We start from the raw sequence: 18112 nt of genomic DNA on the forward strand, positions 1-18112 counted from the left end.
AAGGAAAATTTGCCACTTTGTATAAGCTTATGTATTAAAGAAACTGAAAATAGTTATTAAACTTTCAAAACAGAAAACATCAGACCCAAATGGTTTCACTGGTGAACTCTATCAAATATTTGAGATAAAAATGATGAAAATTCAGTACAGTCTGTTCCAAAAAATAGAAGCTTATTCTTTCTATGAGGCTGGCATTACCCTAATACCAAAACCAGACATACATTATCCTAACACTAAAACCAAAGACTTTTAAACAGATATCTTTTATGAACACAGGCACAAATATCCTCAACAAAATAATCAAATTCAACAGTATATTAAAAGGATTATGCATCCAGCCAAGTGGTATTTATTCCAAATATTCAAGACTGGTTCAACATTCAAATATCAATTAATGTAACGCATATATTCTCAAAATAGAAAGTAGAAAAATCATGATGACACCAATAGGTTATTAAAAAGCTATATGACAAAATTGAATACCTATTCATGATGAAAGCTCTCAGCAAGCTAGAAATAGAAACTTCCTTAGCTTGATAAAGAACATCCACAATCTTGTACACTATTACTTATTCTTTAAAAAAAAAATTATAGAAAACACAGCTAACATGCTTAATGGTGAGAAACCAGATGCTTTTTCTCTAAGATCAGGAACAAGGCAAGAATATGTTCTCTCACCAGTGCTATTCAGCATTGTACTGGAAGTTGAATAAATTTATATGGAAAGACAAAAGGCGCAGAATATCTGCCATAATGAAGAAGAACAATGTGGAAGAACTGACAGCAACCTTAAGACTCATTGTAAATCTGTAGTAACCAATATTGTAAAGTTGGTGCAAAATCAAATAACGGATCACTGGAACAGAATAGAGAGCTCAGAAGTAGACCCATACAAATATGATCAGCTAATCTTTGACAAAGAGGAAATGCAATCCAATGGAGAAAGCTCTGTCTTTTTCAACAAATGGTGATAGAACTGTACATGCACACACAAAGAAAGAAAACTGGGCACTGCCATAGTGATGTTACACCTTTAAATTAACTCAAAATGAATCATAGACCTAAATATAAAATGCACAACTACAAAACTTCTAGAAAATAATAGAAAATCTAGTGTGACTTTGAGTTTGGTGAAGACTTCTTAAAAAATTGATAACTGGATTTTATTAAAATTGAAACTTTTTCTGTTAAAAACACTGTGGGAAAAAAAACAGGAAAAAATGTCTGCAGAACACATATATTAAAAAGATAAAAGAACTCACCAAAATACAGTAAACTCAACAATAAGGGCAAACATCCCAATTAAAAAGAGGGCAAAATGTCTCAACTGACTCCTGTCCAAACAAGATAAACAGCAAGTAAGCAGATGCAAAGATTTCCACATTGTATGTCATCAAGAAAATGCAAATTGAAAAACAATGAGATAGCACTAAATACCCATTAGAATGACCAAATGCTGACAGTGTGGAGCAACAGGAACTCATTTATTGCTGGTGGGAATGCAAAATACAGTCATTTGGAAAAAAATGTACTAAGCATACTCTTAATATACAATCCACCAATTATGCTTCTTGGTATTTACCCAAATGAGTTGAAAACTTACATTCACACAAAACCTTGCACACCAATGAGTTTAACAGCCTTTTTCATGATTGTCAAAAATTGAAAGCAATCCAGATGTTCTTCAATAATTGAATGGACAAATCATGGGACAATGGATTACAGTGGATTATTCAGATATAAAAAGAAATGATCAAGCCACAAGAAAGGATGAAGGGAACTTAAATGCATATTCTTAAGTGAAAGAAGGCAATCTGAAAAGCCTACATACTGTATGATTCCAGCTGTATGATATTCTGGAAGAGGCAAAAATATGAAGACAGTTGAAAGATGATTGATTGTGGTTTTAGGGGATTGGTAGTGGGTGGAGAAGGCGATGGCACCCCACTCCAGTACTCTTGCCTGGAAAATCCCATGGACGGAGGAGCCTGGTAGGCTGCGGTCCATGGGGTTGCAGAAGAGTCAGACACGACTGAGCGACTTCACTTTCACTTTTCACTTTCATGCATTGGAGAAGGAAATGGCAACCCACTCCAGTGTTCTTGCCTGGAGAATCCCAGGGACGGCAGAGCCTGGTGGGCTGCCGTCTATGGGGTCACGCGGAGTCGGACATGACTGAAGTGACTTAGCAGCAGCAGCAGGGCAGGAGGGGTGGGATGAATAGGTGGATTACAGAGGATTTTAAGGGCAGTGAAACTATTCTTTATGTTAACTCTATTGGTGGATATTTAACATTATGCATTTATTAAAACCCAGCACTATACAAAAAATGAAAGCTGATATAAACTATGGACTTTAGTTAATAATGTATCAATATTAATTCTTCCGTTTTAACAAGTATAACACCAAATATAAGATGTTAATGATAGTGGAAACTATGGGCAAAGGAAAATGAAGTATATGGGAACTGAGGAAATGGAGAAAGATTTTTCTTACTAATTAAAAAAAATAAACATGAAGAAATGGTTTGTGATGTCCTGGTGAGTGTTATTACATCTGCATGAAACATCTACGACTCTTTAGCCATTTTGTAAGCATTTGGAGAGCTGCCATGGGAGAATCTGGCATATTTAACTAGGCAGTATCTCAAAAAGTAACAAATCCTGATATTATTGAACCAGGTAATTGACCATAGAGCTGTGGTACTAGGGAGCATGATTTACAAGAAAATACGTTTTCCTTCTGAGGCAGATTTTTTTGTTATTGTTTTTTGAAACAGAAGTCATTCTACCAATGTAACCAAACCATCAAATGGAACTTTAACTTGCTGAAATTGATTTTATGAAACAGTCTGACAAAGACTTTAAAATGTGTATTTTGAGGTTGCTGGGAGAAATTAATTTTTTCCATTTAAAAAGGGCCCAACATTGTAATACAAAAATAGGAACAAATGAAACAACATTTGGTTATAAATAGGAATTAATTGTATGTCCGATTATGATTAAATATAATGACTTAAATACAAATTCTACAAGTAGGATAAACTCTTGACTGGATAGAGTTACAGATTGATTTATTTAATTGAAAGATAGTTTGAAGAATTTATCCAGAAAAATTAAAAAAAATATGAAGAGCAGATAAAAAAGAACAAATTGAGGCACTTCAACATAGAATTTCCTGTTGGAAAGAATAGCAGAAATGATTCTTAAGCAATATTTGAATAGATAATAGCTGGAAACTTTTCTGCAGAAGAACTGAACGCCTCAGAAAAATGTACCCTGAATACTGTGCATGATAAGCAACACTGTGAAACAGTTTAATAAAGCTGTAAAATATCAAAGAGAAAGAATTTTCAAAGATACTAAAGAGAAAAGATAGTTTACAAAGGCAAACACAGCAATTATTCATTTGCAAAAATAGGCTTGGGGGGGGTCTCTATATGGTTTCTTTTATAAGAACACTCATCCCATTTATGAGTTTTATCCTCATGACCTAAGCATCTCCTCAAAGCCCCACCTCCTAATACACTCACATCAGACATTAGGATTTCCTGAAGTTGGGAGAAATCAACTGAATTGAATGTTGTTGGAGTTTAAGTGAGAACTAAGAAATCGACCACAAAATTTGTCTACGTGTATGTCCAAAAAAATCATTATTTAGACTGCACTGAGTTCTCTTGTTTGAAGCCCAAAGTACTTATTAAATTATGTAACTTATTGCAGTCCATCTGTAACTCGATTGAGGGGAAGAACTTTGCCTTTTATTTTTATACTCTTTTGCTGTCTGCACAGTGCTGAAGAATAGGCAGTTATTGGCATATCAGGGTCTTTGCTGTTGTTCAGTTGCTAAGTCATGTTGGACTCTGCGACCCCATGAACTGCAGCACACCAGGCTTCCCTGTCCTTCACTATCTCCTAGAGTTTGGTCAAACTCATGTCCATTGAGTCAGTGATGCTCTCCAACCATCTCATCCTCTGTCATCCCTTCTCTTGCCCCCAGTCTTTCCTGGCATCAAGGCCTTTTTCTTTGACTTTTTCTTCTCCTTTCTGAATGATAGATATTTGTATAATACAGTTAAAAGTAATTGGTTATACACACACTTTTCTTATCAAGTTTTAAAAAAATCTCATACTCAATAAGTTAAATAAAGAAAGAAAGGTTAAAGTGACATTATTTTATGCCACTATCTGTAGTAAAAAGTTTTGGATATAAATTATAAAGTAAAACACAATACATGAATTCTAGTGAGCTTTGCTCACCCATAATGTATCATTATATTGCTGATTGCAAATTTAAAATGTTTTTGAAATTGCCAGGTAAATGCTAACAACAAATCACTGTAATCTTTTTTCCTTTTTTATAAAGTTGCAAATTTTTTCAAGTATACAGAGATTAAAATGAATACATACCCATGTACACTCAGTACCCTGAATTAGTAGCTGTTAACATTTTGTGATAATTCAAATTGTTTTGTTTTTCAAACAGAATTTTATAGATGTAGCTGATGCTCAGTTTGTGATCCTTAATTCCATCCTCTTTCTCTCCTAGGTAAGTATGATCCCTGAGATACTATGTTCTTCCTCTGCGTACTTTGGTAAGTTTGAGATATACATTTAGTGTTAAAAATATTTATAATTAAAGCTTTATATACATATAGTCATATATCTACATCCTGTCCCAGTTTGAATTATAATGTATCCTATTTCAACTTCAGTTCAGTCGCTCAGTCGTGTCAGACTCTTTGCAACTCCATGAATCACAGCACACCAGGCCTCCCTGTCCATCACCAACTCCCGGAATTCACTCAGACTCACGTCCATCGAGTCATTGATACCATCCAGCCATCTCATCCTCTGTCGTCCCCTTCTCCTCCTGTCCCCAGTCCCTCCCAGCATCAGAGTCTTTTCCAATGAGTCAACTCTTTGCATGAGGTAGCCAAAGTACTGGAGTTTCAGCTTTAGCATCATTCCTTCCAGAATGTTATATAATTTATCCATGTTGATGTGTGTGGATTTAGTCCATCATTTAACTGCTATATAATACTCCAATGTAGAAATAGAATACAACTTTTTTTTTCCCTATGGATAGCCATTTTGGTTATTTCCATTTATTCACTGCTACAAATAATGTTCCCTTACTTACTAATGTAGATGCTCATCTGCAAGAATTTCTTAAAGTTATGTATTTAAAAATGAAATGGCTGGGTCAAAAATGCACATCTTCTGGATTAGATATTGCCACATTTGCTCTTTGTGGTGTTTGCACTTAATTTACACTTCCATCAACAATATTTTAGATGTCACCTCACACCAGTCAGAATGACCATCATGAAAAAGTCTACAAATAATAAATGCTAGAGAGTACTGAAAAAAGGGAACCCTGCTACACTGTTGGTGAGAATGTAAATTTGTACAGCCACTATGGAGAACAGCCTGGCAGTTCCTTAAAACTCTAAAAATAGAGCTACCATATCATCCTGCAGTCCCACTCCTGGGCATATATCTGAAGAAAACTATAATTCAGAAGGGATCATACACCCCATTGTTTATTGCAGCACTAATTACAATATTTAAGACACAGAAGCAACCTAAATGTCTATTGACAGATGAATGGATAAAGAAAATGTGTGTGTGTGTATATATATATATATATAAATACATATATACAATGGAATACTACTCAACCATTAAAAAGAATGAAATAATGCCATTTGTAGTAACATGGATGGACTTGGAGATTATTATACTAAGTGAAGTTAGATAGATGAAGGCAAATAGCATACGGTACTATTTATATGTGGAATCTGAAAAAAGATGCAAATGAACTTATTTATAAAACAGAAACAAGACTCACAGACATAGAAAATGAACTTATGTTTATCAAGGGGGAAGTGTAAAGGGTTATGTTTATCACGGGGGAAGTATAAGGGGGAGGGATAGATTGGGAGTTTGGAATTGACATAAATACACTGCTATTTAAAATAGATAACCAACAAGGATGAACTGTTTAGCATTAGGAACTCTGCTCAATATTCTGTAATAACCTGAATGGGAATAGAACTTGAAAAAGAATAGATACATGTACATGTATAACTGAGTCACCTAAAACTAACATGACATTGTTACTCAACTGTATTCCAGTATAAAGTAAAACATTTTAAAAAATAACATAATTTTTAAAAAGAGAAAAAAAAGCCCAAAATATTACATGTCCAGTTTGTCCAGTCCTTCCAAACACTTGATATTATCAAATTGTAACATTTTTGCCACTCTGATGAAAGAAACATTTTCATTTCTATGATTGCTAGCAAGATAGGACATTTCATTACTCATTTATCGGTCCTCAGGTTTTTTTCTCCTGCTTCTTTTCTGTTTATACCATTAAAAAAGTTTTTTTGACCTGTCCCTTATAGATTGGTGAGAGTTCTTTCAATATTCTTGATATTTATTATGCTTCAGTTCAGTTCAGTTCAGTTCAGTTTAGTCGCTCAGTCGTGTCTGACTCTTTGCGACCCCATGAATCGCAGCACGCCAGGCCTCCCTGTTCATCACCAACTCCTGGAGTTCACTCAAACTCATGTCCATCGAGTCACTGATGCCATCCAGCCATCTCATCCTCTGTCGTCCCCTTCTCCTCCTGCCCACAGTCCCTCCAAGCATCAGAGTCTTTTCCAATGAGTCAACTCTTCGCATGAGGTGGCCAAAGTACTGGAGTTTCAGCTTTAGCATCATTCCTTCCAAAGAAATCCCAGGGCTGATCTCCTTCAGAATGGACTGGTTGGATCTCCTTGCAGTCCAAGGGACTCTCAAGAGTCTTCTCCAACACCACAGTTCAAAAGCATAAATTCTTCAGTGCTCAGCTTTCTTCACAGTCCAACTCTCACATCCATACATGACTACTGGAAAAACCATAGCCTTATATTGTTACGATTTTTCTCCCGCTTTCTGGTTTATGCTTTTTAAAATGTTTTAAAAATTTTCATTAATAAGTTTAAACTTGCCAATCTTTTCCTTTATGCTTTGAGCTTTTGCACATTACCTAAGAAATCCTATAATAGTCTTTCAAAGATTAGAAGATATTTATTTTAACTAAGTCAAATTTAAATCCAGTCCTATTGAAAGAATAAAATGTTTTATATAAAAAGTGTATGGACTCTGGTTTTAATATCTGTGAGGTAAATTTAAAACTCATCATCTTTAGAGATAGTCACCTGCTTCAATTTAATAATTTCAAACCAACATAAAATCAGAATTCTTCATCTCATTTTTTTCTGAAAATACAAGAAAACACTGTAACTATAAGACATGGCTTGATTTTTAACTAAATTAAATTTAATTTATATGCTAATAATATATTAATAAACTACCTTACAATTTTTATTACCCTTAAAATTCCCTTGGTCCCTCTTGTCCGATTCTCAATCTCTTCTACCTTTGGTTTTCAGTCTCTGAAAAAATAAACACATGTGTGCATGAAAATATATGTATGTGTGTACATACAAGTTTCTTCCTCTCCCATATTTCCATTCATTTCATCTTTGATTTCCTGAAAGTGTCCATTCATTTACATTTAATTATATTTTTAAAACTTACAGGAAAAATATTTTTAGGTAGGGAGATTGCTATCAATTCCACTTTGCTCATAATCTTTATTTCTTTCTAAAATTTTTTAATTAATTATTTACTACTATTTTTTAAAGCCAAGGTGTCTCCCACTGAGAAATGAGTGCTTTGTATATACTCTTTATATTCCTTTCCACTGTGGTTTATCACAGAATATTGAATGTAGTTCCCTGTTCTATGTAGTATGACCTTGTTGTTTATCCATTCTACATATAATAGTTTGCATTTGCCAAACTCCCATTCCATCTCTCCCCTACCCCAATTCCTCTATCATTTTAAAATGAAACAGTGAAAAGAGAAAGAAAGCTGGAGCGAAAACTTACGGTCTAAGAGTAGAGGATTGTTCATGATAAACGTTTTAAAGAATTTCTGTTGCAACTTAAATTCATTCAGGGTTTGATTTAAATTTGTTACATATAATTCAACTAAAAAATAATGTCTGGGTAGTGCACTAAAACACTTCCATGCTAATTGAAGTTGTTTGTATAGTAAAATATTAATACAGTGTTTACATTGCAACATAAGGAATGCATGTGCGCTTAGTCGAGTCCAGCTCTTTGGGACTTATGGGCTGTAGACTCCCAGCCTCCTCTGTCCATGGGATTCTCCAGGCAAGAATACTAGAGTTTGTAGCTATTCTACTTTCCAGGGGATCTTCCTGATCCAGGATTTGAACCTGGGTCTCCTGCATTGCAGGCAAATTCTTTACCAGCCTAGTCACCAGGGGACCCTGATAAGAAATGAGGAGGAACCAATAGATTAAAGTTACATGGTTACATGGGTAGCTTCTTTTTGTGAAAATATATTAGGATAACACTTTCATCAAGATATATTTATGTACTTTTCTTTATGAATATTCTACTTCACTACAAAGTTCTTTAAAAAGGAGACATAAGAGATCAACCTCATGCAATGTATAGATCTGATTCCAATAAGTTTTTTAAGCCTTTATTTGCAATTGAGGAAATCTATAGTACTTAATGAAATTAAGGGATTGTTGTTTTAAGTCAATAGTGTAGTAGTGGCTATTTTTTTTAGTCCTTTTATTTTAGAAATACAGTAAATATTTAATGAATGAAATGAGATGTTATCTGAGTTTGGCTTTAAGGTAATCCAGAGGGATAGAACCAGTAATAGGAAAAGTGGACATGATTTGATACTTGTTAAGACTGGATAATGGATACATTGGGATTCATTGTACTATTTTTCTGCTTTTGAATGTGTTTGAAATTTCTGTCATACAGTGAAAATGTACACACACACACAGAGTTAAACTGAGAATTCATCATTTCTTATGCTGATAAGTTTTTACCCTTATTCTTGCTTTTTTTCTTAAGTCATTTGGAGGATAGGATGAGAATCTCTTGGAAATTTTTCATTACTCTGTTTAGACGCAGGATGGCACTCTTTGAATAAGTAATTAGCCAAAGTCCACTTCTCATTGAATAAGCTCCTTTCCTTTACAGTACTGCTGTTTCCTAAGGCAGTTTGTCTTAGGTGAGTGTAAAAACTTTTCAGTTAGCTTATAGACATGATTACTACTCATACCTTAACTTTAAATTTTCTCTGCTAGCTCTGTCTACTACCAGGTTTTGAAAAATTAAGGATAAGTTTCAACTACTATTTCAAAGGTGCCAGCTCTGTACCCACTCTTATTTTTAGTATTTACAGTTATTGCTAAGAGATTAGCCAACTTGTATTCAATTCAGTTCAGTCGCTCAGTCATGTCCAACTCTTTGCGACCCCATAGACTGCCAACTTGTATATTTTAATGTAAATATCTATCTATCTATATCTCCATATGAATCATTTTTCTTTAAAACCGTCAGTTCCAACCTCAGGTTATGTTTCTACGTTTTAAATGGAATTGAGCCAGATATAACTGATTAAGGTCAAGATGCAAACTATTGACTGTGGACAGATGCTTTCCCCTTTCAGTCCTCAAAAAAGAATAGAAGTAACTGTATTCTTGGATGTTCTCAGTCTGATTCATGCCTTCTTTAGCCAACTATTCATGTATTCACCAGAAGTATTACACCTACTACCTCCGGTGTAGGAAGAAAAAAAAAAATCAAATGAGCAATAGTGTTAACAGAAGCTTGAAACTTAAGAGCTGGTATTCAGAAACGCCCTCCTCCCTATCCCCTTCCCTCCGGTCCAATTCCCCTTTCTGGTTCTGGCCATCGGAAATTGACTTGGCATTAACAGCGAACTGGAATTTCGAGGCGTCAATTCCCAGCCTCCACCCCCCACCCCCACCCCCGACTCCCCACCCCTCGGAAACTCTTAAACCTCTCCCTACCCTCCTCTCAACGGTAGAGACAGATAAATGATACAGCAGATTACACTGCTGAAAGGCAACATTTGTCCTGAGCTATTTTCACATTTTTTCCTGTTTCCGATTTGTGTGCCAGACTTTGTTTGCTTTCTTAGGACATGGAAAACATATTTGGGCATTTCACTCACAGTTTAATGCCAGTGGCTTTTCCCCCAACAAATGAAAGTGAAAGTGCTACGTTGTAGCCTTGTTTTATCCTTAAAGTGGGGACAGGCAGCTGATGTGTGTGGAGTTGTTGGGGGAGGGGTTGGATTGGGAAACTTGAAGAACCAGTTTTCAGGTTTTGTTTGTTTATCTTGAGATAGCAGGAGGGTATCTGCCCCGTCTCCCGACTCTGAGGTCTGACTTGGGATTTATGTTCCTTGGGGCAGTCATTGAAGTTTCATTCAATATACTGTCTTAAATATATATATATATATACTTGTAGCTTTCCCCGGTTGCACTTTAAAACACCATCCAGTCTCACCCTCATCTGGAAATAATGCAAGTTTCTCTCTCTTCCCCCGCGCTCTCTCCTCCCCCACTTTTTTTTTTTTTTTTCTTTTAAAGCCCCACATAACCTGAAGTCAGTAATCAGATGGAAAATGTGCTGGTCTTAGTTTATTTTAGTCTACTTTCCCTTTTGTTGGCAATTTTGCTTGTTGAGGTATATTAAGGGGGAGAAAAAGCTCACACACAGGCATTTTGTGCACTTGTAGCTACCGAGTCTTGAAATCTGCCACTGATTGATGTTTACTATAGTTTCCTCAGAGACACTGTTTATGTGAAACTTTTAACATTGTTGCGTGGACTTTAAAAAAATACACGAAGAAGGGTACCAGAGATCTTAACAGTGACATTAGTTCACCTAAAGCCATTCATCCTCCCTCCCCCTTTCCTTTTCCAAGAAACTACTAATCACAAACCAAGCTAGAATTTCTAAAAGAGGTTAGAGGAAGAGGAGGAAACGAGGCAGAGTGGGGAAGGGGATTGAGGTTAGAAGGGCCAGAATTTCTCTCATTCACAGGGTGGAAAAGTTGACATTGTCTAAACCCTTCTGAATGGCTGGTAGTTGGTTACCCCGATTGTACCTCTACCTCCCCTCCCCCTCCACGTGACGACCCAGGACACATGCGCACCCGACGCAGCCCGGCACATCTGCAGACTGACGTCAGTGTGCTCTGCCTCTGAGGAAAAGCTGCCAAAATTTTCTACTGCTGCAATTCAAGTTGGCTGGGGGCCGGTAGTGAGATCTAGGGCTACTTCAACAAAACTTTGCTGCCCTTCCTGCTCTTCTTGTCTTCTTTTCTCCTGATACCTTTTGATGCTCTTCACATGTTATTTGCATAGCAAAGGCACTAAGCTGTCCAGGAAGAGAGGGCACCACTTCCACCCCCAATAAGTCTTTTTTTTTCTTCCTTCCTTTCTTTTTTTTTCTTTCCTTTTTTTTTTTTTTTGAAGGGAGGGGGTGCGGGAGAGAAAGGGGGTTTGCAAAGGCAGCATCTCAGGATGATAGCCTGGATGTATTGAAGGCATCTTTTTTTCTGCCAAATCGGAAAGTCCGTTCTCTAAAGCCCGGGTTAGCCAGACTATAGGGTTTTATTCTGGCTGCAGAATAACTAACTCACTGCTGTGGCTTTGCAAAGGGGGGCAGAAAAAAAAGAGGAGAGGGAGTACGTGAGTCGTCCAGTGCAATCTCTATTGTTTGAAACTTACTTTTTATCAGAATTTGAAGATGAAAACGGTAAGGAAGAGTTCACAATATTCAATGAAACCGTTTTTTTTTTTTTTTAATTAAAACTTGTGCTTTGCTTGTCTTCCGAATAACGCGTAGAAAACTTTTTTTCTCTGTGTTTTTTTTTTTTCTTTTTCTTCTTTTTTTTTTTTTTAAATGGCAATGAGTGAGCTTGACTGAACTCATTTTACAGATAGAAATCTTTTAACTCCAGACTAGTCGGGGGTTGGAGAATTCTGGGTCTTGCAAATATTTTATGATGCAAAAAGAAATATATGTTTATTATACAAATAGACATGTTTTGTGAAGTATGACTTGATTATGATTTTTGTGGTCTTTAATCACCAAATAGTAATTGGGAAAGTAATAATGATGTGATTTTAATCTGATTTTCAGTTCTTAAAAAGACCTGCATTTTACAGTTTCAAGTCAGTGTCTTAAGTAGTCAGACAAGTGCATATTTTATGCCTGGGCTCAGAGGGCAGAATTAATGTGCTAGCTATAGTCCCGATGCTCTAGATATGTTAAGCTCTTAATAGGCTAATCAAAGAGATGGAAACGTGTGTTTTTGATTTACTTTTGGCCACTTGGGACATGGTAGGCTCATAACCCTCTGGAGCCTTGAATATCGGGATATGTCCGTGTATATGGTATATGGGATCAAAGTTCAGAGACTGGAGAGGGGATTGTGCTTCAGGGGTTATTGGAAAGCTGCCTTTAGATAATGTTTACTATAATTCCTGTCTTTGGTAATTTCTTTCCTTGTTGTAGTGGAAGCAAAGAGAGGGAGTGAGAAAGCGCACTGAGAGGGAACAAGAGAGTGAGTTTCTTACTCTTGTTTTTATTTGAGCTGCCGGTGCAACGCGTTTGGGCCAAATGCCAACTGTCTGGGTCACACGCGTTTTATCCAAATAGATTTAGCGCTGCTGTCTGGAAATGGGCTGCTGAATGTTAACTTTAGGATCAACTCAACCAGGGCAGCTCAGACTGTTACCCTCTGTCTGGGTGAAGAGGGGTGGGGGTGGGGGGGTTGGGGGGAGGCGAGAGTATGCAGAATGACGGAGGAAAGGGGAAACTGAACTATTGCTTGGAACTTTTAAAAACACACTGGAGTGTGATTTTCAACATACTCTTTTATGTTCAAATTTCTTGGACAATTTTTTTCTTTCCTTTTTTAGGTTATGTTGATTCGACTGAAACTTAGATGTGTGAATGGCAGCTCTCAAAATTCATGACAGGAAAATAAATGTAACATAAGACTGGTATAGTTGAAAGGAAATTGAGAAAATTAATTTTGGAGATAATTGTTTTCCTGTGTTTCACCAAAGTGGTAGCTGAAGTTCCAGTTTATATTAATTTAGTGTTTATATGTGATCATTGGTATTTTAGGTTTTTGAAGAATAGCTATAGAGGCAAGAAAGCTGATTTCAAGCAAATCATTCAATTTTTTACAAATGGCAGCAAATGAAATCTGTGTTGTGGTATTAGTATTTTTGTGATTCTCAAGGGTAAAACTTTCTAACCTCAAGACTTGAAATACTTTAATACTTTTCATGTCTGAGCCATTGCATGTAAGATTAATTCTTATTCTTGTCTATTCTTACTACTTCCTCTTCATTTCCTTAGCAACCATTAGTAGCTGCTGGTGCTTTGGGATGGTCCTCTATGCCAAATCTTATGCTGTGTGTGACTTTCGTGAGAGAATAAAGAGCTAACATATTAAGAGAGTTGATAGCACATTCTCTGGAACATTTCTGGGGAGAAGAGTAAAAGGTGGAAGAAGTGGATAGCTCTCTTGGTTCTACCAAAGAATTATCAACATTTTGAGCTAATGTCAAGAGAAAAAGGTGTTTCTGTTTTTCAGGAGAGAAGTTATAATACAGATAACATATTTAACTTGCCATCTGGAATAAACAGTTGGGCACTATATGTAATTTGGGGCTTGATTTTTATAGAATAATATTGTGTATTTTTGCTTTTGGCTTGTTTGCTTTTCTTGTTAGCTAAGTTTTAAGTCTCCTTAACTACACCTTTCCTTGGAAAGCAGTGTCACAGAATTTATAAATGACCTGTAAACTTTTGTATTTCAAGCCTTAGCATATAATGGTGGTGGTTTTATTGCTAAGTTGTGTCTGACTCTTGCGACCCCATGGACTGCAGCCTGCCAGGCTCCTCTGTCCATGGGATTTCCCAGGCAAGAATGCTGGAGTGGGTCTCCATTTCCTTCGCCAGGGATCATCCCGACCCAGGGATCAAATCCGTGTCTCCTGCATTGCAGGTGGATTCTTTACTAATTGAGTCACCAGGGTAGCTAAATATTTGTTGAATGAATAATTGGAAAATGAAATGAGAAGTTAATTTTCACATATAAAAATTGAAGTACCTGAAGGAAGTGTGGTATTATTGCTTCCTCAGTGAAGACAAAATCAGCTTTAAAAAAATAATCAGAATTAAGATGAATGAAGGAAGTCAAGAAGGATGTTATGTGTGTTCCTTAGCTCCATAATAATAGTTCTTGAGAGGAAATTATTACCTTGGCTACTCTTAGATCATTTGAGTTGGAAGTACAGATGATAGAGGAAAAAGACAAGTACCCTTCAGCTTGGGTGGACTACTGAGGAAATCAGTAAAGTTTAAGTTTTTTAAAATTATTTCTACTTAGTGTCGCTTTGATCGATGGAAGCAGGCAAATGATCCCTTAACTCTACTGATTGGTGCATTTTTCTTAGGGGAAAAAGTCTGTGTAAAATCAATGTAAAATGGAAGTTTCGATTCTGTTTTCAAATTTAAAGTAGTTGTCAGTCCAGTTATCATGACCTAAATTCTTTACTGTTCACTCTAATAGATAATATGACCTAGTTGATTCCATCATCATATCCAACTGTTCCACATTCTTAAGGGACGGAGATACATGAAACTCCTTGAAAGAAGGCCTTTGAAAAATGATGAGTCAGATATTGAGGAGAAGGGAACTAATATTTATTTAACTATTAAAGTGAAGCATGTGGACACTTTACATAATGTATAATCTCTCAGCAAATCTTTGTAAGATAGATATCATAATCATGTTTTTATAGATGAGGAAACATCTATTAGAGTTAAGTAACTTGCAGTCAAAACAGGATTCAAAACCTCTTGTATATTCCACAGCATAATGCTTCTGCTGTCCAATGTAAGGACATTATGCTTTTTGGATAATTATGTACTATTTTAATATTAATCTGAATTTTGGAAACTATTTCTGGAGAAGTTAGTACCTATACATATTTGCTTATAATGTCCAGATTAAATTCTCCAGTAGGTGTCAGAAAGTAAGTTCAGCTGTTCATTTTTATTGTATAGGTGACTAAGAGTGGTTAGATATATTAGTTGTTGTTGACTTTAATTGAACTTGAGCCCACTCATTTACTTTTTATTAAATTTCTTCACTGGCACTAGAAGAGAAGCTTGAAAAATGTGAGGAGGGGAGGAAGGAATGAGAAAGGAGAAAGAGACTGAAATTTATTGAGTGCCTATGTGCCAGATACTGTAGTCAGTGGTAGAACCAGGACTATCGCACTGGTTTGTTTATCTTCAAAACTTCTGTTCTTTCTATTATGCATCAATGTTCTTTTTTTACTGCAAGTTCTTAAATCAAATGTTAGTGTACTTTTGGCCAGGTACTTCATACTACTTTTTCTCTGGATGTTATGCTTGCTTATTTAACTTGGGCACTTACAAGATAGTGGTAGTAATGGTAAAAGTAGAGGTTAAAAAACTGTGAAGAGCAGGAAATTTCTCAAGAGGAGAAAACAGTTGTTTCCTAAATGTGGCTCATTATAAGTTTGTCAGTTTTAGAGCCTAGGAAAATAGGAAAAAAAGGATAAATATGATTCACTACAAATCTATCATCACTTACTAGAAATTCACTCAAATATGTTTATTATATATTCCTCTTTAAAGGAAGATTAAAGTATATGAGGGACACACTTAATGACAGATATTTTTATGCCCAGCACTCAAGTAATCTGACAAAACAACAACGAAGAGTAAATGCTCATGAAGCAACAGGTAAGCAGTTGGAGACTGTACATAAATAGGCTGGGAATCAAGATAACTGGATTTTTTTTTTTTTACTGTTGACCTTGTACAGGACAGATTGGAGCTGCAAGTCCATATATATAAGAATTTTTTTTTTCAGTAATAATACTATAGTATTATATATTTATTTATATATTATTTATATTATGTATTATTATATATTATACATTATATAATAATACTATAGTACTACACTATCCTTTATTAGTTGAATCTATTATGGAGAAGCTGCATACATAGAGGGTTGCCTGTAGTTTATAATTCACATTTTTGCAGAAACTCGGTACTGCCCGCTCACAGGTAATTCAAGGGTCAGTTGTGCTGTTATTGAATAATAGTGTGATTTAATCTCTTTATAGATTTTTGCCTGAGAAAGAATATATAGTGCCTGTTGTTTTGCCTAAATCACTGTAGAAGAAATTTTGAGATAAAACAGTTATTGTGTATCAAGTTGCTTAAAATTTCACATTAATTATCATCATTTATGAATATTTAGTTTGATACTGGTCATATACAATTACTATTGAATATTTAAGTTAGAGTAATTTAAAATGGAAATGTGATATAATATAAAAAATTTAGACTTTAAAGCCAGATAATCTTACATATGACTCTGTGCCCTGCTGTTTTCTAGTTATGTGGTCACTATGAGCTTCAACTTCTTTATCTGTAAATTAGCAGCTGTATTAGTTATCAGTTGGTTCAAAAATTATCACCATAAACTTAGCAACTTAAAGAACACACATTTATTAACAGTATCTGTGAGTCAGGAGCCTGGGCATGGCTTACTCTGTCTTGTGCTTCAGAGTCTCTCAAGAGGCTATAGTTAAAATGTTGGCAAGGACTAAGGAAACCACAGAACACTTGAGTGGGGAGGGATATGCTTATAAGCTCACATATTCAAGGCTTAGTTCCTTGCAAGCTATAGAATTGAGGGCTGCATTTCCTAGCTAGTGGTTATCTGAAGGCTGCTCTCAGTTCCTTGCCATGTGAGCCTATCCATATGGCAGCTTGTTTCGTCAAAGTCCAGTAAGGGAGTCTACCGCTAAGATGGAAGTCAGAATCTTTTGTAATCTAATCATGGAAGTGACATCCTCTCACCATTGAGGTATTATATTAGTTAGGATCAAATTACTCCAAGGAAGGAGGTTACAGAATGGCTTGGGTATTAGGAGGCAGGATCTCTGGGGCCATTCCTCACACACAGCAATAATACCTACTTTATAAGATTGTAATGAATATTAAAAGGAGTAACATATATTTAAAGTTCTCTTTGTTTTTAGACCTGACCTTAAACTACCTTTCTAGATATTACCTGTCTTCTGCATAGGAACAAAACTTAATATCATTACTAATATTTTCCATTTTTTCTTGCCATCTGTACTTTGTGCAATCTGTTTCTTTATTTTGTAATGATTGCCCCCAGAAACTTGACTTGTCAAATTCTGTTCATCTTCCAGGGTGTATCTCAAATGTTATTTTTTTTCATAACCTTTTCTTCACTATCTTTCTTTGATTCAGAAGTCATTCCCTTCATCTGATCTCTTATAAATACTTTTGTAAGTTTATTATGGCATATGTCAGTCTGTCTTGAGTTTTTTCTTTTTCCTTAGATTATGATTGCCTAAAGGGCAAAGATTGTGTCTTAATCTTTTCTTATCTCCATGTTGTTATAGCATCATTTTTAAAACATGTGAGACAACAGTTGTTGATTGGTTGAATTAGTTTTTCAAGGTTTATCAATTTTAATAATTTGTAGACACAGACTTAAGAAACTTGAAACGATTGTGGGTTTTTTTATACATTGTAATAACCAATATTTCTAGCACTATAGGGAATGAAGTATTCCAAATAACTTAATTTTACAGTTAAGCTTTTGAATATCAGATATTTAGCTATAACACAGTCATATACACAATATGAACTATTAAGCTATATAAGGACCATTTGTCTCTACCTTCAATGTATTGCTTTTGGTTTCTAAAGCTACTTTTTGGTTTTTCCTCTTTTTTTTTGGTTAACTTTTGTTGCCTTTTCTGAGCTACCTTTTAGTCCTTTTTTTGTTTCCTTATTCTGGAAAATCAGGTAGCCAAATATGCCAGTGTTCTGTATAAAATGTGAAATCATGGCTTCTGAGTGAAATTGTAAGTCAGAAGAAAAGTACATGAGATAGGACGTGAAATCTGTTGTGTTACCTGAACTGAATTTTAAAAAATTCTTTTCAGAAAATGAATTACTTTTCTTTATAGTTATATTCTAGATAAATTGTTTCATATGTGTTGCTTTATGAGTCAAAAGATTTCCAGATAAAGTCAAGGGTTACAGTAAATATGGTTCAGCTTTTCAGAAGTTTAATTT

General features: G+C 35.4%; 2 protein-coding genes across 3 annotated transcripts in view; both read left to right on the forward strand.

Moving 5' to 3' along the window:
- Positions 1 to 18112, forward strand: part of CENPK (centromere protein K) — a 56949-nt gene that overhangs the window by 37973 nt on the left and 864 nt on the right. Inside the window, exon 10 of one of the 2 annotated variants that reach the window (XM_060400392.1) lies at positions 4549 to 4632. The exons of the other annotated variant lie outside the window; for it this stretch is intronic. Coding sequence (XP_060256375.1) covers positions 4549 to 4617 — 69 coding nt within the window. The 3' untranslated portion in view covers positions 4618 to 4632. Of the gene's footprint in view, positions 1 to 4548; positions 4633 to 18112 lie in introns of those variants that run through there. 2 annotated transcript variants of the gene reach the window in all.
- Positions 11113 to 18112, forward strand: part of ADAMTS6 (ADAM metallopeptidase with thrombospondin type 1 motif 6) — a 289952-nt gene continuing 282952 nt past the window's right edge. The window contains exons 1-2 of the mRNA XM_012096844.4: positions 11113 to 11683; positions 15617 to 15724. The gene's annotated coding sequence lies outside the window, so the exon portion shown is untranslated. The remainder of the gene's footprint in view (positions 11684 to 15616; positions 15725 to 18112) is intronic.

The sequence above is a fragment of the Ovis aries genome, chromosome 16, assembly GCF_016772045.2.
Source record: "Ovis aries strain OAR_USU_Benz2616 breed Rambouillet chromosome 16, ARS-UI_Ramb_v3.0, whole genome shotgun sequence".
In the NCBI taxonomy this organism is placed as follows: Eukaryota; Metazoa; Chordata; class Mammalia; order Artiodactyla; family Bovidae; genus Ovis; species Ovis aries.